General features: G+C 41.2%; 2 protein-coding genes across 10 annotated transcripts in view; one reads left to right on the forward strand and one right to left on the reverse strand.

The window, feature by feature from the left end:
* Nucleotides 1-8,723, reverse strand: part of CCDC125 (coiled-coil domain containing 125) — a 30,716-nt gene extending 21,993 nt beyond the window's left edge. For 5 of the 9 annotated variants that reach the window (XM_032473658.1, XM_032473654.1, XM_032473604.1 and 2 more), the window contains exons 1-2: nucleotides 8,613-8,711; nucleotides 2,015-2,364 (exon numbers count right to left, since the gene is read on the reverse strand). In XM_032473658.1, the coding sequence (XP_032329549.1) occupies nucleotides 2,015-2,324 (310 nt within the window). In that variant the 5' untranslated portion in view covers nucleotides 2,325-2,364; nucleotides 8,613-8,711. Of the gene's footprint in view, nucleotides 1-2,014; nucleotides 2,365-3,853; nucleotides 4,016-5,775; nucleotides 7,988-8,208; nucleotides 8,277-8,612 lie in introns of those variants that run through there. The other 4 variants (XM_032473617.1, XM_032473615.1, XM_032473631.1 and 1 more) reach the window with 4 other exon arrangements.
* On the forward strand, nucleotides 3,791-11,936 carry LOC116659964 (translation initiation factor IF-2-like). Its single transcript, XM_032468379.1, has 3 exons — nucleotides 3,791-3,922; nucleotides 8,533-8,917; nucleotides 11,693-11,936. The coding sequence occupies exons 1-3, from the start codon at nucleotides 3,791-3,793 to the stop codon at nucleotides 11,776-11,778; spliced, it is 603 nt and encodes a 200-aa protein (XP_032324270.1). The 3' UTR covers nucleotides 11,779-11,936.
* Nucleotides 11,937-13,446: the final 1,510 nt, after the last annotated feature.

The raw sequence follows: 13,446 nt of genomic DNA on the forward strand, positions 1-13,446 counted from the left end.
ACTTCCTGGGTGCTTCATTTTCATGGTGTTCTCACTGGCAACAGAAAAACATTAAAGTGGTAAATTACAGCAAGAGGATAAGAGGTAAAAAGAAGCAAAAAAATTTTTCTGAGAATATTTTGAGGGACATTAAAAGTTTCTTGAAACAATTTTTTTCTTTGTTATTCTGAACTTTTATCAACATGATAGTATCCAAGGGAAAACCTAAATTCTGTTTTTACTTTGATGATTCAGGGCTACAAGGAGGGACAGAAGTGACACTGGCTTGACAATGACAAGTTCTGTTCTGTTCATACTTGTGGTAGGCAGAATAATGGCCCCCAAAGATCTCCCTCCACTTCCTAATCCCACAACCTATGAATACATGGCCAGAGGGGCTTTGCAGGTGTGAATAAATGAAGTACTTGGAGATAGGGGATTATTCCGGATTACCCAGGGGGGCCCAATGTTATCACAAGGGTCTTCATAAGTGAAAGAGGGAGACAGGGGAGTCAGTGTCAAGAGTGATTCAGTGTGAGAAAGACTTGACAGCCACTGCTGGCTTTGAAGATGGAGGAAGAGGACCACAGGCCAGGGGACACAGGCTCTAGAAGGTGGAAAAGGCAAGGGAATGGATTTTCCCCTAGAGCCCCCAGAAGGAAGGCAGCCCTGCCGATACCTTGATTGTAGCCCAGTGAAACCTTTTTGGACTTTTGAGACACATAATAACTGTAAAATAAAAATCTATGTTATTTTAAACCATTCAATTTCTGGTAATTTGGAAATTGCCTATTGGCAATAGGAAACTAATACAATATACTTACTTGGGATAAGTCAACTTTGATAAAAAGACAAAAGTCCATAACCTAACAAAATACGCACTCACACCATTGCTGTTACATCTTGTTTACAACGCAGTGGTATTTCCTCATGTAAAGACATCATATCTTGATGTTCAGTTTTCAACATCTTGCTTGTAAAACAGTATCTATCCTCTATGCATGATAAGGAATTGGAAGAAAACTATATAAATAATCCCATCCTAATTTCAAGAATAATTTTGAAGGATGGAGATAGATCCTCGGCTGCAACATGTTTTTTGTAAATCTGAACCCATGTTCCTTAAATTATTTTCATGTTGTTCTAATTTGTGTCTGTTCCACTTTGGTGGGGAAGTTTCACAATGCAGATTACAGAAGATTCAATCACATAGGAGCTGCGCCACACGCAGTGCAGGCTGGGACTTGCCCACCAGGTCCCGATCACTTCACTTCGGAGGTGTAACATTTTCTCACAGTATGACTCTGAATTTTTATTCTCTCTTTAGCATAGAGCATAATTTATTTTTAGTTAGGATAAATTAAGATTAATTTTGTTTTGATATTTTGGTGGAATTTTATGACATCCCTAAAGCAACCCGAAGTCAATGTGCTCTGCCTGTACTCTCCTTCCCCAGATAAACACCAGACCTGCAGTGCTCAAATGCCACCTCCTTAGAGAGGCCACCCTTGACCCTTGCCTGCGATGGCAGCACCCGGCCCCTCCAATCACTAGCTTTTCACCTACCACTGCTTGATGTTCTACAGTGATTGATTTGCTGGTTTATTCTGTTTCCTCTACTAGAATGTGAACTCCATGACATTAGGTCCTTTGACTATTTTGTTCACTGATGCTGTTCCCAGAGACTAGAACTGTCCCAGACACCTACTAGGTACCCAATAAATGTTAAATAAGACAAAAAAAAACCAAAAAAAAAACCCAAATGAAGTACACCACTACTTTAGAAAAAAAGCAAGGAAGGCGATCACTTACTGATATAACTAACATACATGTACTGATGCAGAGTAACTACTATACTCCCCAATTTGCATAATACTTGGAAATAGAAACACTGATTACTTTCGTATCATCACCAGTCCCTAGACGTGAATAAAGATAAATGTCTAAAATCCACGATGGAGACTCACCTTCATGTGTCGGAGGGGTGACACAGGGCAGAAAGGAGGAGGAGGAAGAGGACACCGGGCATTCTTACCAGTGCTACTCTGTCGTCTGCGATGGGAAATTCGGGTCCCTTCCAGGTACGTATCCGGCACGCTCTTATGCTTGGAATACTGAAAAGTGGCTCTGTTTCTTTCTTCCTTGTTTCTTGAAAATGGGGGAGGACTAAAGTTCTTCCCATCTGATCTTTTTCTAGACGTAAATAAATGTGAAACTTGCGCTTCATAAATCCCGCCGGGTCTTCTTCCAAGGCCATACCCTAAATCGCCTTCTGCCGTGTCTTCGTCCTCTGTCTCCCAGGCCGGCCCCTCTGCCTCGCTCGGCGGCCTCGCCACCTTGCTCATCAGCCACGTGCCTTCTTTACCATCAGGATAAACAGGTTATCTGCAGTTAAGAAAAACAGTAGTTAAAAAGCCATCAGTATAATAAAAGTTGGGTTTGCCAGGGAAGAAAAGTCCATTTTTTAAGAAAAAAAAATTTCTGTTGAAGTATAGTTGATTTACAATGTTAGTTTCAGATGTAGAGCAAAGTGATTCAGTTCTACATATACATACATATTTTTTTTTCTTTTTAGATTCTTTTCCATTATATGTTATAAGAAATTGAATACAGTTCTCTGTGCTCTACAGTAGGTGCTTAGAAAAGTCCTTTTCTATACTATGCAGGCATAGCCCACAAATGCCCCTTGTAATCCAATTCAAGGTATTTAACATTCCAGGACTTTTTAGGTAAGAAAAGATCCAATTCCTTATTTCCAAGGAAGCAGGAAAGGCTTTTACTGAATCCAATAATCTACTGATCAGAACACAGCAGGGCAGCCTTTGCCAAGGAAACAGAACATTCTTGACACACAAGCTTGCGAAGGAAAGGGTTCAGTTTTCATATGCTTAAGATCTGTACAAAGTTCAGAAAAGCGTCTGAAAAACCGGCTTCCAATGACTAGGACAATCCTGCCTCAGTCCCTCAGGCCCTTGACGGACTTCAGGTGCTCGGGGCTCTGACGCTCTCTCCTACAGCTCTACTTGGTTCATTTTCTATTTCTGTGCACAACACAATTAGGAGACGTTTTGTTGGGACAGCAATAGGTGGGATTGTCCCTGCCGTTGTCCCTCCCTTTCTCAAATCATGCCACACCTGTGTGCAAAACCCTCCACTGTTTCACAACACAGAGTAGAAGCCAAAACCCTTCCAATGGTGAGGGGCCTCCCTGCTCATCTTGGCCTCATGCCCTCACCCTGGGTCAGAATGAATGAGCCAGACATTCCTGCCCCGATGCCTGGACTGCTCTTCCCCCAGACAGATGCACAGCTGGTCTCTCACCTCCTCTGGGTCTTTCCTTCAGTGTTACCTTCTCAGTGGGGCTTTTCCTGGCACCGCATCTAAAACTACAAACTCCTCCTCCCTATCCCACTTCTCACCTCAATTTTTCTCCTCATCCCTTAGGACCTTCTAACATAGTACAAAAGGGAGAGCCCAGGGAAGCAGGAGGTGGCTCTGGCCTGCCTGTGATGCTTCTCAAAAGGTAGGGCGACCGGGACAGTTCCTCTGCCAGAGCCCAAACCCACCCCCAGGGCCCCGAGTGGACTGCAGGCTCTACAAGGTAGAGATTTTTATCTTTTTGGGTCACACTGCATTCCCAATGCCTAAACAGTATCTGAGACATGATCCATGCTCAATACACACTTTTAAATAAGTTAACGAAGGAAGGTAGGAATCAACAAACTGAAATACTTGCCTCTGGGGCAGAAAAATAAAACAGTCACCTCAATAAGGCTCCCCGTTGGATAACTGGGGCTAACTCCAGGTAAAAATGCCCTGCAGAGACAACCCCATCACTGAGCCCTCCTGTGCAGAGACAGCGGTGGGCACCTACCTGGTGACACTGGTCCACCTGGTGGCTGGAGAGCCCGTGAAATGCTCAGCCTTGTCCCTCCAGTCCAGAGTGCAGTTAAGAGGGACTTTCGCCACCAGTCATTTCAAAATAGCTGCTTTGCTGAAGTGGTTTAGAAATATTTCATCCTTGTCTCAAGACTCACTTTCGAAAAAAAGGAAAATAGAGGGGAGGGTATAGCTCAAGTGGTAGAGTACATGCTTAGCATGCACAAGGTCCTGGGTTCAATCCCCAGTACCTCCTCCAAAAAATAAATAACTAAATCTAATTACCTCCCCCTCAAACAAACACACACACACACACACACACACACACAAAAGGAAAACAAACACATCTGACATCCTTTCTAAATATTCTGCTGTGTAAGTAGTTGCTTACCAGGACGTTCAAAAATAATTAAATCTCAGCCTTGTATTTTTGCTGAAGTCTCTCTCTTAGTCTCCCACTATTAAAACCACATATAGATGCCAAATAAATCTATCATGTTTGAAGGGTCTGTTGTTTTTAGGGTCAACATTTTCAACATTTAAAAACAAAGGCCCTTAATAGACTTGAAGAGATACATCATAAAAGAAGACACGTAGATGGAAAGAGGCTCATGTCATTAGTCATGAGGGAACTGCAGATTTAAAGTACAATGCGACTCCCCCACACACCACTGCCAATTCTGGGTGTTACCGAGGATGTGGGCATCCACATCCACTGCTGGCAGGAGTATTAAATGGCACAACCCCTGTGAAAAAGTACAACCCCAAGTGACCCAACAATTGCATTCTTAGTATTTACCCAAGAGAAACGAAGACATATGTTCACACAGAAATGTCTGCATAGATGTTCACAGCATTATTCAAATTAGCCAAAAAACTAAAAACAACCCAAATGTCCATCAACAGGAAAGTGGACAGACTGTGGTACATCCATACAACAGAATATATTCAGTAATAAATAATAAATTTCTGATATATGCAATAATACGGATGAATCTTACATTATGCTAACAGAAGAACCACATACTGTATGAAATCCTGGCAAAACTAATGTACATGACAGACAACAAATCAGTGGTTGCCTGGGGTGGGGAGGTTGACTTCAAAGAGCATGGGGGAATTTTTCCAAGGTGATGAAAAGCCTTATATCTTGACTGAAATGATGGTTTGTAGTCAAAACTCATCAAACTACATACTTACACTGGTACATTTTATTATATATGTAAATTATACTTCTTAAATAATGTTTAAAAAATTCTTTTAAACACAGAAAAAAATAAGGGACATTTTAACTGGATTAGGGGGAAAGATGAGATGTTAACCAGGTGTGCCCTCCTAGATAAGAAAATTATTAAACTGGATGCCTTAAACTGGCAACAGTTTTAAAAACAAGATATAATAATAGCTGGCATTAGTTGCTTGCTTTCTGTATGCTGGGCAGTATTCTAAGTGCTCTACTTAGATTATTCTATTTAATCTTCACAAACACTTTGCAAGATAATACTACTATTGTTTAAGTATAGACAATTAAACTGAAGCACAGAGAGGTTAAGTAACACAGCTAACAAGAGGTATAAGCAGATTCTGAATCCAGGCCCTTGATGTCACATACTCTCAGACTCTCTCAGCCACTGCTTTCTATCTTTCAGAGAATTTCAGTGAGATTAACATCAAAGTAAACCAAGTTTTCATTATTTATGACATCAATTACAACTGAGAGTAAAAGTCTAAAACTGCTAGTTTGGGCAACACTCCACACTATATTGGAGCCATTTTATCCCTCCAATTTTTTTATAAAATCATCTTGGTTCCTTTACAGGTTTATTTCCTAAATAAGTGTGTCTATTTTCATTTGTCAAGGTAGGTAAGAAATTACTTATTGAATCAAAGAATAATCCCAAAGAGGCCGTGTTTTACCTCTAGTAAATGCAGCCTCATGCGTCTGTTAAGGAGGGTGTGGTCAGGGTCAGGAGGCCAGCAGCGAAGACAATGGACTTGGTCAACGCAGAGGAAAACAGCAGTAAGAGGAAAGAGTAAGCAATCACAGGATCAGCTCAGAGTATTTTTCAAGAGGCCGCATCTATTCAGGCCTCTGTCTTCCCACTCCTCAGAGCTGATGAAACATAATGAGCTTTCACATGGTCTAAGGCTCTGTTTCTTAAAATGTAACTTCGGGAACTGTTGGCTGTGTACTCTCCTGCTTTTATGTACTAATAGTAACATATATATGTAATGCGGTCAAACTGAACCTGACTTTTGGAACACATTCCTTCTAAGAAAGGGAAAATGTTTGAAGTTACTAGCATTCCATTCAAGCAGTTTTAAACGCATTCAGTGCTGACAACCAGTGGGGCAACAGGAAGTGGGACAGAGAAGGCCCTGACTTGGGGGCCTGGGTTCAAATCTCACACCACCACTGGCTGCTCTGTGATCCTGGGCAAGTCACTTAACTTCTCAGAGCTTGTTTTTGAATCTCCAAAACAGGTTTAAGCATAACTACTTTATAGGGGTATTTTGGGTCCCATCAATATGATATATTTGAAGTCAATATTCACTGAGTATTAGTTTACTCATTTGTTAAGTAAGGGAATTGGATAAAATTCTTTGGTTCTTCAGAGCTCTAAAATTCTGGTTCTATATCAGCATTTTCTAAAGTGTGCCCCGTGGAACCTGGGCTCTGTGGACTTTTAGGTGTTGCTAGGAATAAAAGGGTCCTTTTGGTTTTATTAAGGCAAATGTCTTCCTATGCCAGTCCAGGCATACATGACTTGCTCAAAATTACACAGGTAGTGGCAGAGCCAGAACTAGAAGCCATCTCTCTGGCTCCTGGCCCCCTTGGGAAAGGCCATGGGATGAACAGACTACAGGCTAAGAGCAGATAATCGACTTTTCCACTAAAGCAACTCTGAAAAGTGATGTGTGTTTTCCTAATTTGCTAAATCCAAGATCTAGCCTCATTCCTCAGGGTCCTCCACCTCTGCAGAAGCCGTGATACCACAGACTTTCCATGTCCAGGCCACAGGGCCATCTTGGCTCCTAACCCAACAGGAATCCCCAGCTACCTCCTATCTGTCCGCTGGGGCTCCCTTTCCTCTTCTTGTCCCCTCTGTATGTTTGGCTTCCACTCCTCAACACTCTTAAATACACATCTCCAGCTGGGTATTCTGCCAGCAGTTCAAATGCAGCTTGTTCAAAAAACAAATTGCTTGCCCTCTCCATCCCCACTCCAGGGTTCTCCTTAGTCCTCTATTTCTGCAAATCCATCCACCATGCTCCAAAACACCCAGAGCCAAAACTTTGGGATTTCGGGGTTTTTTTTTTTTTTTTTCTTTTCTTTTTGATGTCTTCAGTTCCTGAGTTCTCTAGGTCCACAAAATCTCCCCAAACCATGTTATTCTGTGTATATCAACTTCAGAGCCATGGTTGAATTTCTGTGACCTTTCCTGGGCTAAACCAATGCTTCCCTAAGTGATCTACTGTAAGCCATCCTACACACTGTTGCCTAGTCAATCATCTCCAAGCACAGACAAAATGATGCCCCCCTCTTGGCCCGAAACATTCCACAGCTCCCATGGCATATACAATTAAAGTTAAGTGTCTCCTTGTTTTCTATAAGGAAACTCCAGTCTTCACTTCCTGTGCCATCTGCGTCAGTAGCCCCTGGGCATGTGCTGTGCTCCCTCTTTTGTACCTGCTCCCAGGCTCCCTCAGCCTGCTCTCCTAAAAGCCTCTGCTGGAGCCATTCTCCAGGAATGCATTCTCCTCTCAGGCCCCCTCAGTTCATGACAGCCGCTCTCTCCAGTAGCCTGACTCCCCTGGGCCAGAGGTGATTTCTCCTACCTCTAAACCCTTCCAGCTCTGTGTTGCACCTTTCAAATAGTCCTTACTTCCTACCTAACTTGCATTTTTATTGCACTGGGGGTAGGGAACACGTGTGTCTCATTTACTCGTGTATAACAGGTGTTCCAAAGACATCCATTGGATGGAACTGAAAGACAAAACAGATTCCTGCCCATAAAACTTGAACTAGAAGCAGCCACACCCACTAGCCGGACCCTCCTTAGCAAACAAGTTGATCAAACAGACAGCTAATTCCTGTCAGGCTTGGCAAAAAGGAACTAACTTCAGCTCTTTCGGTAAACATTGGTCTGCTGCATATCGCTGTAGGATTCTGTTTAAATTTTTATGTTAAAATAATTTTAGATTTACAGTAATTTGCAAAGATAGTACAGTGAGCTCATGTATACCCTTAATACCTCTAATGTAATATTAAGGTATACTTATCAAAAATAAGAAATTAACACTGATACATGCACCTAACTGCATAACCAACATACATAACTAAATTACCTCCTTTATCAAGATTTCCCCAGTTTTTCTACTGAAGTCCTTTTTCTGTTCCAAAATCCAATCCAGGACACCACATTGCATTTAGTGGGCTGTCGCTTTACAGTTCAAAATTAATTAAAAAAAAAAAGTTAACAAAATAATAATTAGTAGCGGAAAGAGGCATAAACAGTCTTTCAATTCTATTCCTTATTTCTGCAATATCAGACGGGGCCATTAAACTAGCGAAGGAAGGAGCCAGTTTGCCAGCTCGTCCACAACCTGCCGAGTTTCTCGAATCTGCGCAGCTCCGCCCCGGGGGTCTGTCCCCCGCACCCTCCCGGGTAGCCGCAGCTGGTGGGGGAAACCGGAACCCCGCCTCCGTCAGCAGGACCCTGCCGCCTCGCGCCGCTCCCCTCCCCCGCTACCTTAGCACGCTCACCGGGCCCCCAGCCTCCGCGCCGAGCGCGCCGCCGCTACTCCAGCGACGTGACCGCGCGGCGCGGCCCCTACCGGAAAGGTGAGCAGAGCAGCCTGGGTTCCGGTTCCGGCCCCGGCCCCGGCCCCGCCCCCGGCTTCTGCGCCGCCGCTCCAGCTCACCCCGTTAGCCTGCCGGGCTGCTGTCTCTGCCCGACTCCGAGGCACTTAGCTGCGCCAGCTGCGCGCAACCGACTTATAAATAATAGCTCGAGACGTAGAAAAACACGAAGAGACCGGGTGTGCGTCAATGAAGGTAAAATTACCTGGTTGAAACATTAGGCGTCTAGGAGTCGCGTAAGAGAAGGATGGAGCTGAGCTGTAGCTCGGCGGTGGCGGTGGACCTTGCAGAGCGGACTCTCAGTGCTGAGAAACGAGGGGGCCTTGTAGGCCAAGCGAATTCCCGGGGAAAAGGCGAGGCCGTGGGAAGGACAAGAGGGTAGGCCCTCTGGGTCTAGAAAGCTGCTACTCCCGCAACCCATTGTTGCGGATTTCATGAGAAGGGCCGTACCTCCCTCTAACCCCAATAAAAACGTGCTGGGTCATTAGCTTTTTCACCTTGGTGCAGTGATTTTGATATCATTCCCTAATTCTCAACATCCTTGAAATAGCTGAAGGAATTTCATAGTGGTCAGAAAAACTTGGCCGGATTCAATGATTACTCTGGTCTAGAAATAAACTAATATCAAAGAAAATTCAATTAACAGTTAAGAAGGAAAAAAGGGAGGGAAGGGTATAGCTAAGTGGTAGAGCGGGTTCAATTCTCAGTACCTCTGTTAAATAAATAAATCCAATTACCTCTCCACATTAAAAAAAAAAAGGTTTTTTTAATTAAAAAGAAAAAGGAAAAAAGGGAATTTTATTCGAACCAAACAGGATTATGACCTGGAAGACAGGCTCTCAAAAAGCTCCGAGAGCGGTTCTCTTAGAAGTCCAAGGCACAGTCATACACACTTTTGAGGCTAAGGATCAAACATCAAAAACGACATACTGATATTTTACATAAAGTTCACCAACGTTACACAGTCCAGGTATGCACGTACAGAGTGAGCATCGAGTCACCATAACTGTACAGAGTTGGGAAAGAATGCTATTATTTTAAGAAATTACATGACTAGCATCAGAAGAAAGGGAAAAATTTGTCTTTACGGTGGAGCAGGCGTTCCCATCTTTGCGGAGCTCTGGTTAATGTGTCCTGCAGATGCACCCTGCACATTATGGAGGGAGGGAGGAGGCCCAAATGGACAGAGAGAAGTTTGCGATTAACTTTTCTTGTCCTGCCTTAAAATGTTAATTTTACTTCATCATTAATAAACCCTGTTCTCTCAGTAACAAGCTTCTCAATCCTCCGTTCCTCCACTTCCAGTTCACATTTCCCATATCCACCCATTTCCCCAAAGGAAATATATATACCTAGATATGTGGAACCCCAGACTTAGAATTGAGGCTCTAATTCCTCCTGATGAGCATAGTAGATGCTCAGAGATTTAGATTATCATAAAAGATCAATATGTTTGTAATTTTAAAGCTAATTTGCCTACTGTCTCCTTTAGTATGGTGAGCATATTCAGTAGCTTTTCAAACCCCAAATAATTTTTCTTCACTTAAAACTTTGACTTAACATTTAAAATAGTGGTCTTTACCCTAAAAATATCCAAGCCTCTCCTCCTAAAAAAATTTAAATAACTCTATAATGCAGAACTTTGGTTGCATGCATATAAAATTTATTATTAAAAAGACATGAGTTGGTTTACATCACTCTTCTGCAATGTTGTTGAACTACTGTATAAAAGTATTTTGCTCAATGTCTTTAAAAACTAGTAACTACCAGTTTGATTACATTTCAAATCTGATAGGCATTTAACACCTAATGTATCCACACACAGCATACAGTTTAAAGTATACAACTCAATGGTTTTTGGTAGTTCAGAGTAATGCAACCATCACCACCACAATTTTAATTTTTTGTTGTGGGGGGATGTAATTAGGTTTACTTATTTTTTTTAGAGGAGGTACTGGATTGAACCCAGGACCTTGTGCATACTAGGCATGTGCTCTACCATTTGAGGTATATCCTCCCACCACCACCACAATTTTAGAACATTTGCATCACCCCCAGAAGAAACCCTCTGTCCGTTAGTAATCATTCCTCATTTCTTCTCTACTGCCCAGCCCTAAATAACTGCTACTCTATTGTCTGTCTCTATATTTGCCTGCACTGGAAATTTCTTATAAATGAAATCTTATAATATATGGTGTTTTGTGACTGGCCTTTTTCTTAGCATAATGCTTTCAAGGTTTATGAATGTCGTAGCATGTATCAGTAATTCATTCTTTTTATGGCTGTATAATATTCCATTTTATGGAGTTACCACCCTTATTTAACCATTTATCAGTTGAAGAACATTTGGTTGTTTCCAGTTTTTGGCTGTTTGGAATAACACTGCTGTGAGCATTCATGGACAAGTTTTTGTGTGGATGTCTGTTTTCATCTGTATTCCTAGGAATGCAATTGTTGAGCCATATGTTAACTCTCTGTTTCGCATTTTGAGGAGCTACCAAATGGTTTTCCAAAGAAACTGCACCATTTCATATTAACATTTGCTGTGTATGAGGGGTCCAGTTTCTCTATATCCTTATCAACACTTGTTCTGTGTTTTTTTTGATACTAGCCATCCTAGCTAGCAAATTAAATATCTGATAAGGATCTAGTACCCCCAAAATACAAAGAATTCTTACAACTAAATCACAAAAAGACAAATAACCAAATTGAAAAATGGACAACTGATTTGAATAGCCATTTCTTTGAAGAAAATATGTACATGGCCAGTAAACACATGAAAAGATGCTCAGTTCATTAGGGAAATACAAATTAAAACCTCTACGAGACCACTTCACATCCATTAGGATTACCTTCAGAGGCCTTCCCCACCACAGTGATTGGCTTGGAGCCATGCACATACATAATAGGCAATCTGTATTTATTAAAATGAACCTTCTAAATGTTGTGCTTGCATACTATTTCTTCCAGGAATTTGCTCAACAGATAAACCTGCTCATGTGCGAAAGTTACATATGCATTCGGTAGCACAACTTAATGAGGAAGACCCTGCTTAGATGGAATCCTGTCTCTGATACTTCCTAGCTGTGATCTTTTTTTTCAACTGAAGTATAATCAGTTTAAAATGTTGCATCAACTTCTGGTATACAGCATGTTTCAGCCATACATATACATATATATTCCTTTTCATATTCTTTTTCATTATAGGTTACAAGATATTGAATATAGTTCCCTGTGCTATACAGTATAAACTTATTGTTTATTTTATATATAGTAGTTAATATCTGCAAATCTCAAACTCCCATTTTATCCCCTCCCACCCCTGTTCCCCCCTAATAACCGTAAGTTTGTTTTCTATGTCTATGAGTCTGTTTCTGTTTTTGTGGAATTTTTAATGATGGCCATTCTGACTGGTGTAAGATGATACCTCATTGTAGTTTCGATTTGCATTTCTCTGATACTGATATTGAGCATTTTTTTCATGTGCCAATTGGCCATTTGTATGTCTTTATTGGAGAATTGCTTGTTTAGGTCTTCTGCCAATTTTTGGATTGGGTTGTTTGTTTTTTTAAGTTGTATGAGCTGTTTATATTTTCTGGAAATTAAGCCCTTGTCAGTCCCTAGCTGTGATCTTGAGTAAGTCACCTAACCCTTCTGTGCCTTGGTTCTATCACCTGTAATGGAAATAATACCTATACCTCAGATAGTAGTCATGTGAATTAAGAGAGTTCATTTTATGTGTTATTCTTTCTTACCATTCTTGTATCATTGTTTAGTAAAAAGCTGGAAACAATGTAAATGTCTATCAATAGGGGACTCATTAAGCCACAACCTTAATGGAGCTCTGTGCAAACATACAAGGATTAGTGATCCAAAGAAGGTATACAAATGACTAACAGGCACATGGAGAGATACTCAACATCATTAGACAATAGGAAAATATAAATCAAAACCAAAATGAAACATGACTGTACATCTAAAGGATGGCAGTAGCAAGTGTTGGCAAGGATGTGGAGAAAGTAGATCCCTTATACGTGTATGGTGAGAATGTAAAGTAATGCAGTCACTTTGGAAAAATTTGGCATTTCCTCAAAATGGTAAATTCAGTTGCAGTATGACCCAGCAATTTCACTTTTAGCTGTTTCCAAGAGAATTGAAAAGACACAGCTACACAAAAACTTGTACACAAACGTTCATAACATAATTAATAATACCCAAAGTGGATGCAACCCATCTGTGTCACTGATGGAATGGATAAACAAAATGTGGGATAGCCATTCAGTGGAACATTATCCGACCATGTAAAGGAACGAAGTACTCAAGGCTAAAGGCTAAAACGTGGATGATCTCGAAAACACTATGCTAAGTGAAAGAAGCCAGATAGAAAAGACCCCATACGGTTTCATTTATATGAATTGTCTAGAATATGCAAATCCATAGAGACAGTAAGTAGACTAAGTGATAGCAAGGGACTGGAGAAGGGAAGAATGGGAAGTGACTGGTAACAGGTATGGAGCTTCTTTTGAGTGGGGTGATGAAAATGTTACAGAATTGGATAGTTGCACAATCTTGTGAATATGATAAAAACCAATGGATTGTACACCTTACAATGGTGCGCTTTATATATATAAATTATATCTTAAATAAAGAACACTAAGGTCTGTATGTTCTGAGATGGTATAATATCCAAAATACATTAAATGAAAAAAATACAGAACATTTTG

This window comes from Camelus ferus, chromosome 3, assembly GCF_009834535.1.
Source record: "Camelus ferus isolate YT-003-E chromosome 3, BCGSAC_Cfer_1.0, whole genome shotgun sequence".
In the NCBI taxonomy this organism is placed as follows: Eukaryota; Metazoa; Chordata; class Mammalia; order Artiodactyla; family Camelidae; genus Camelus; species Camelus ferus.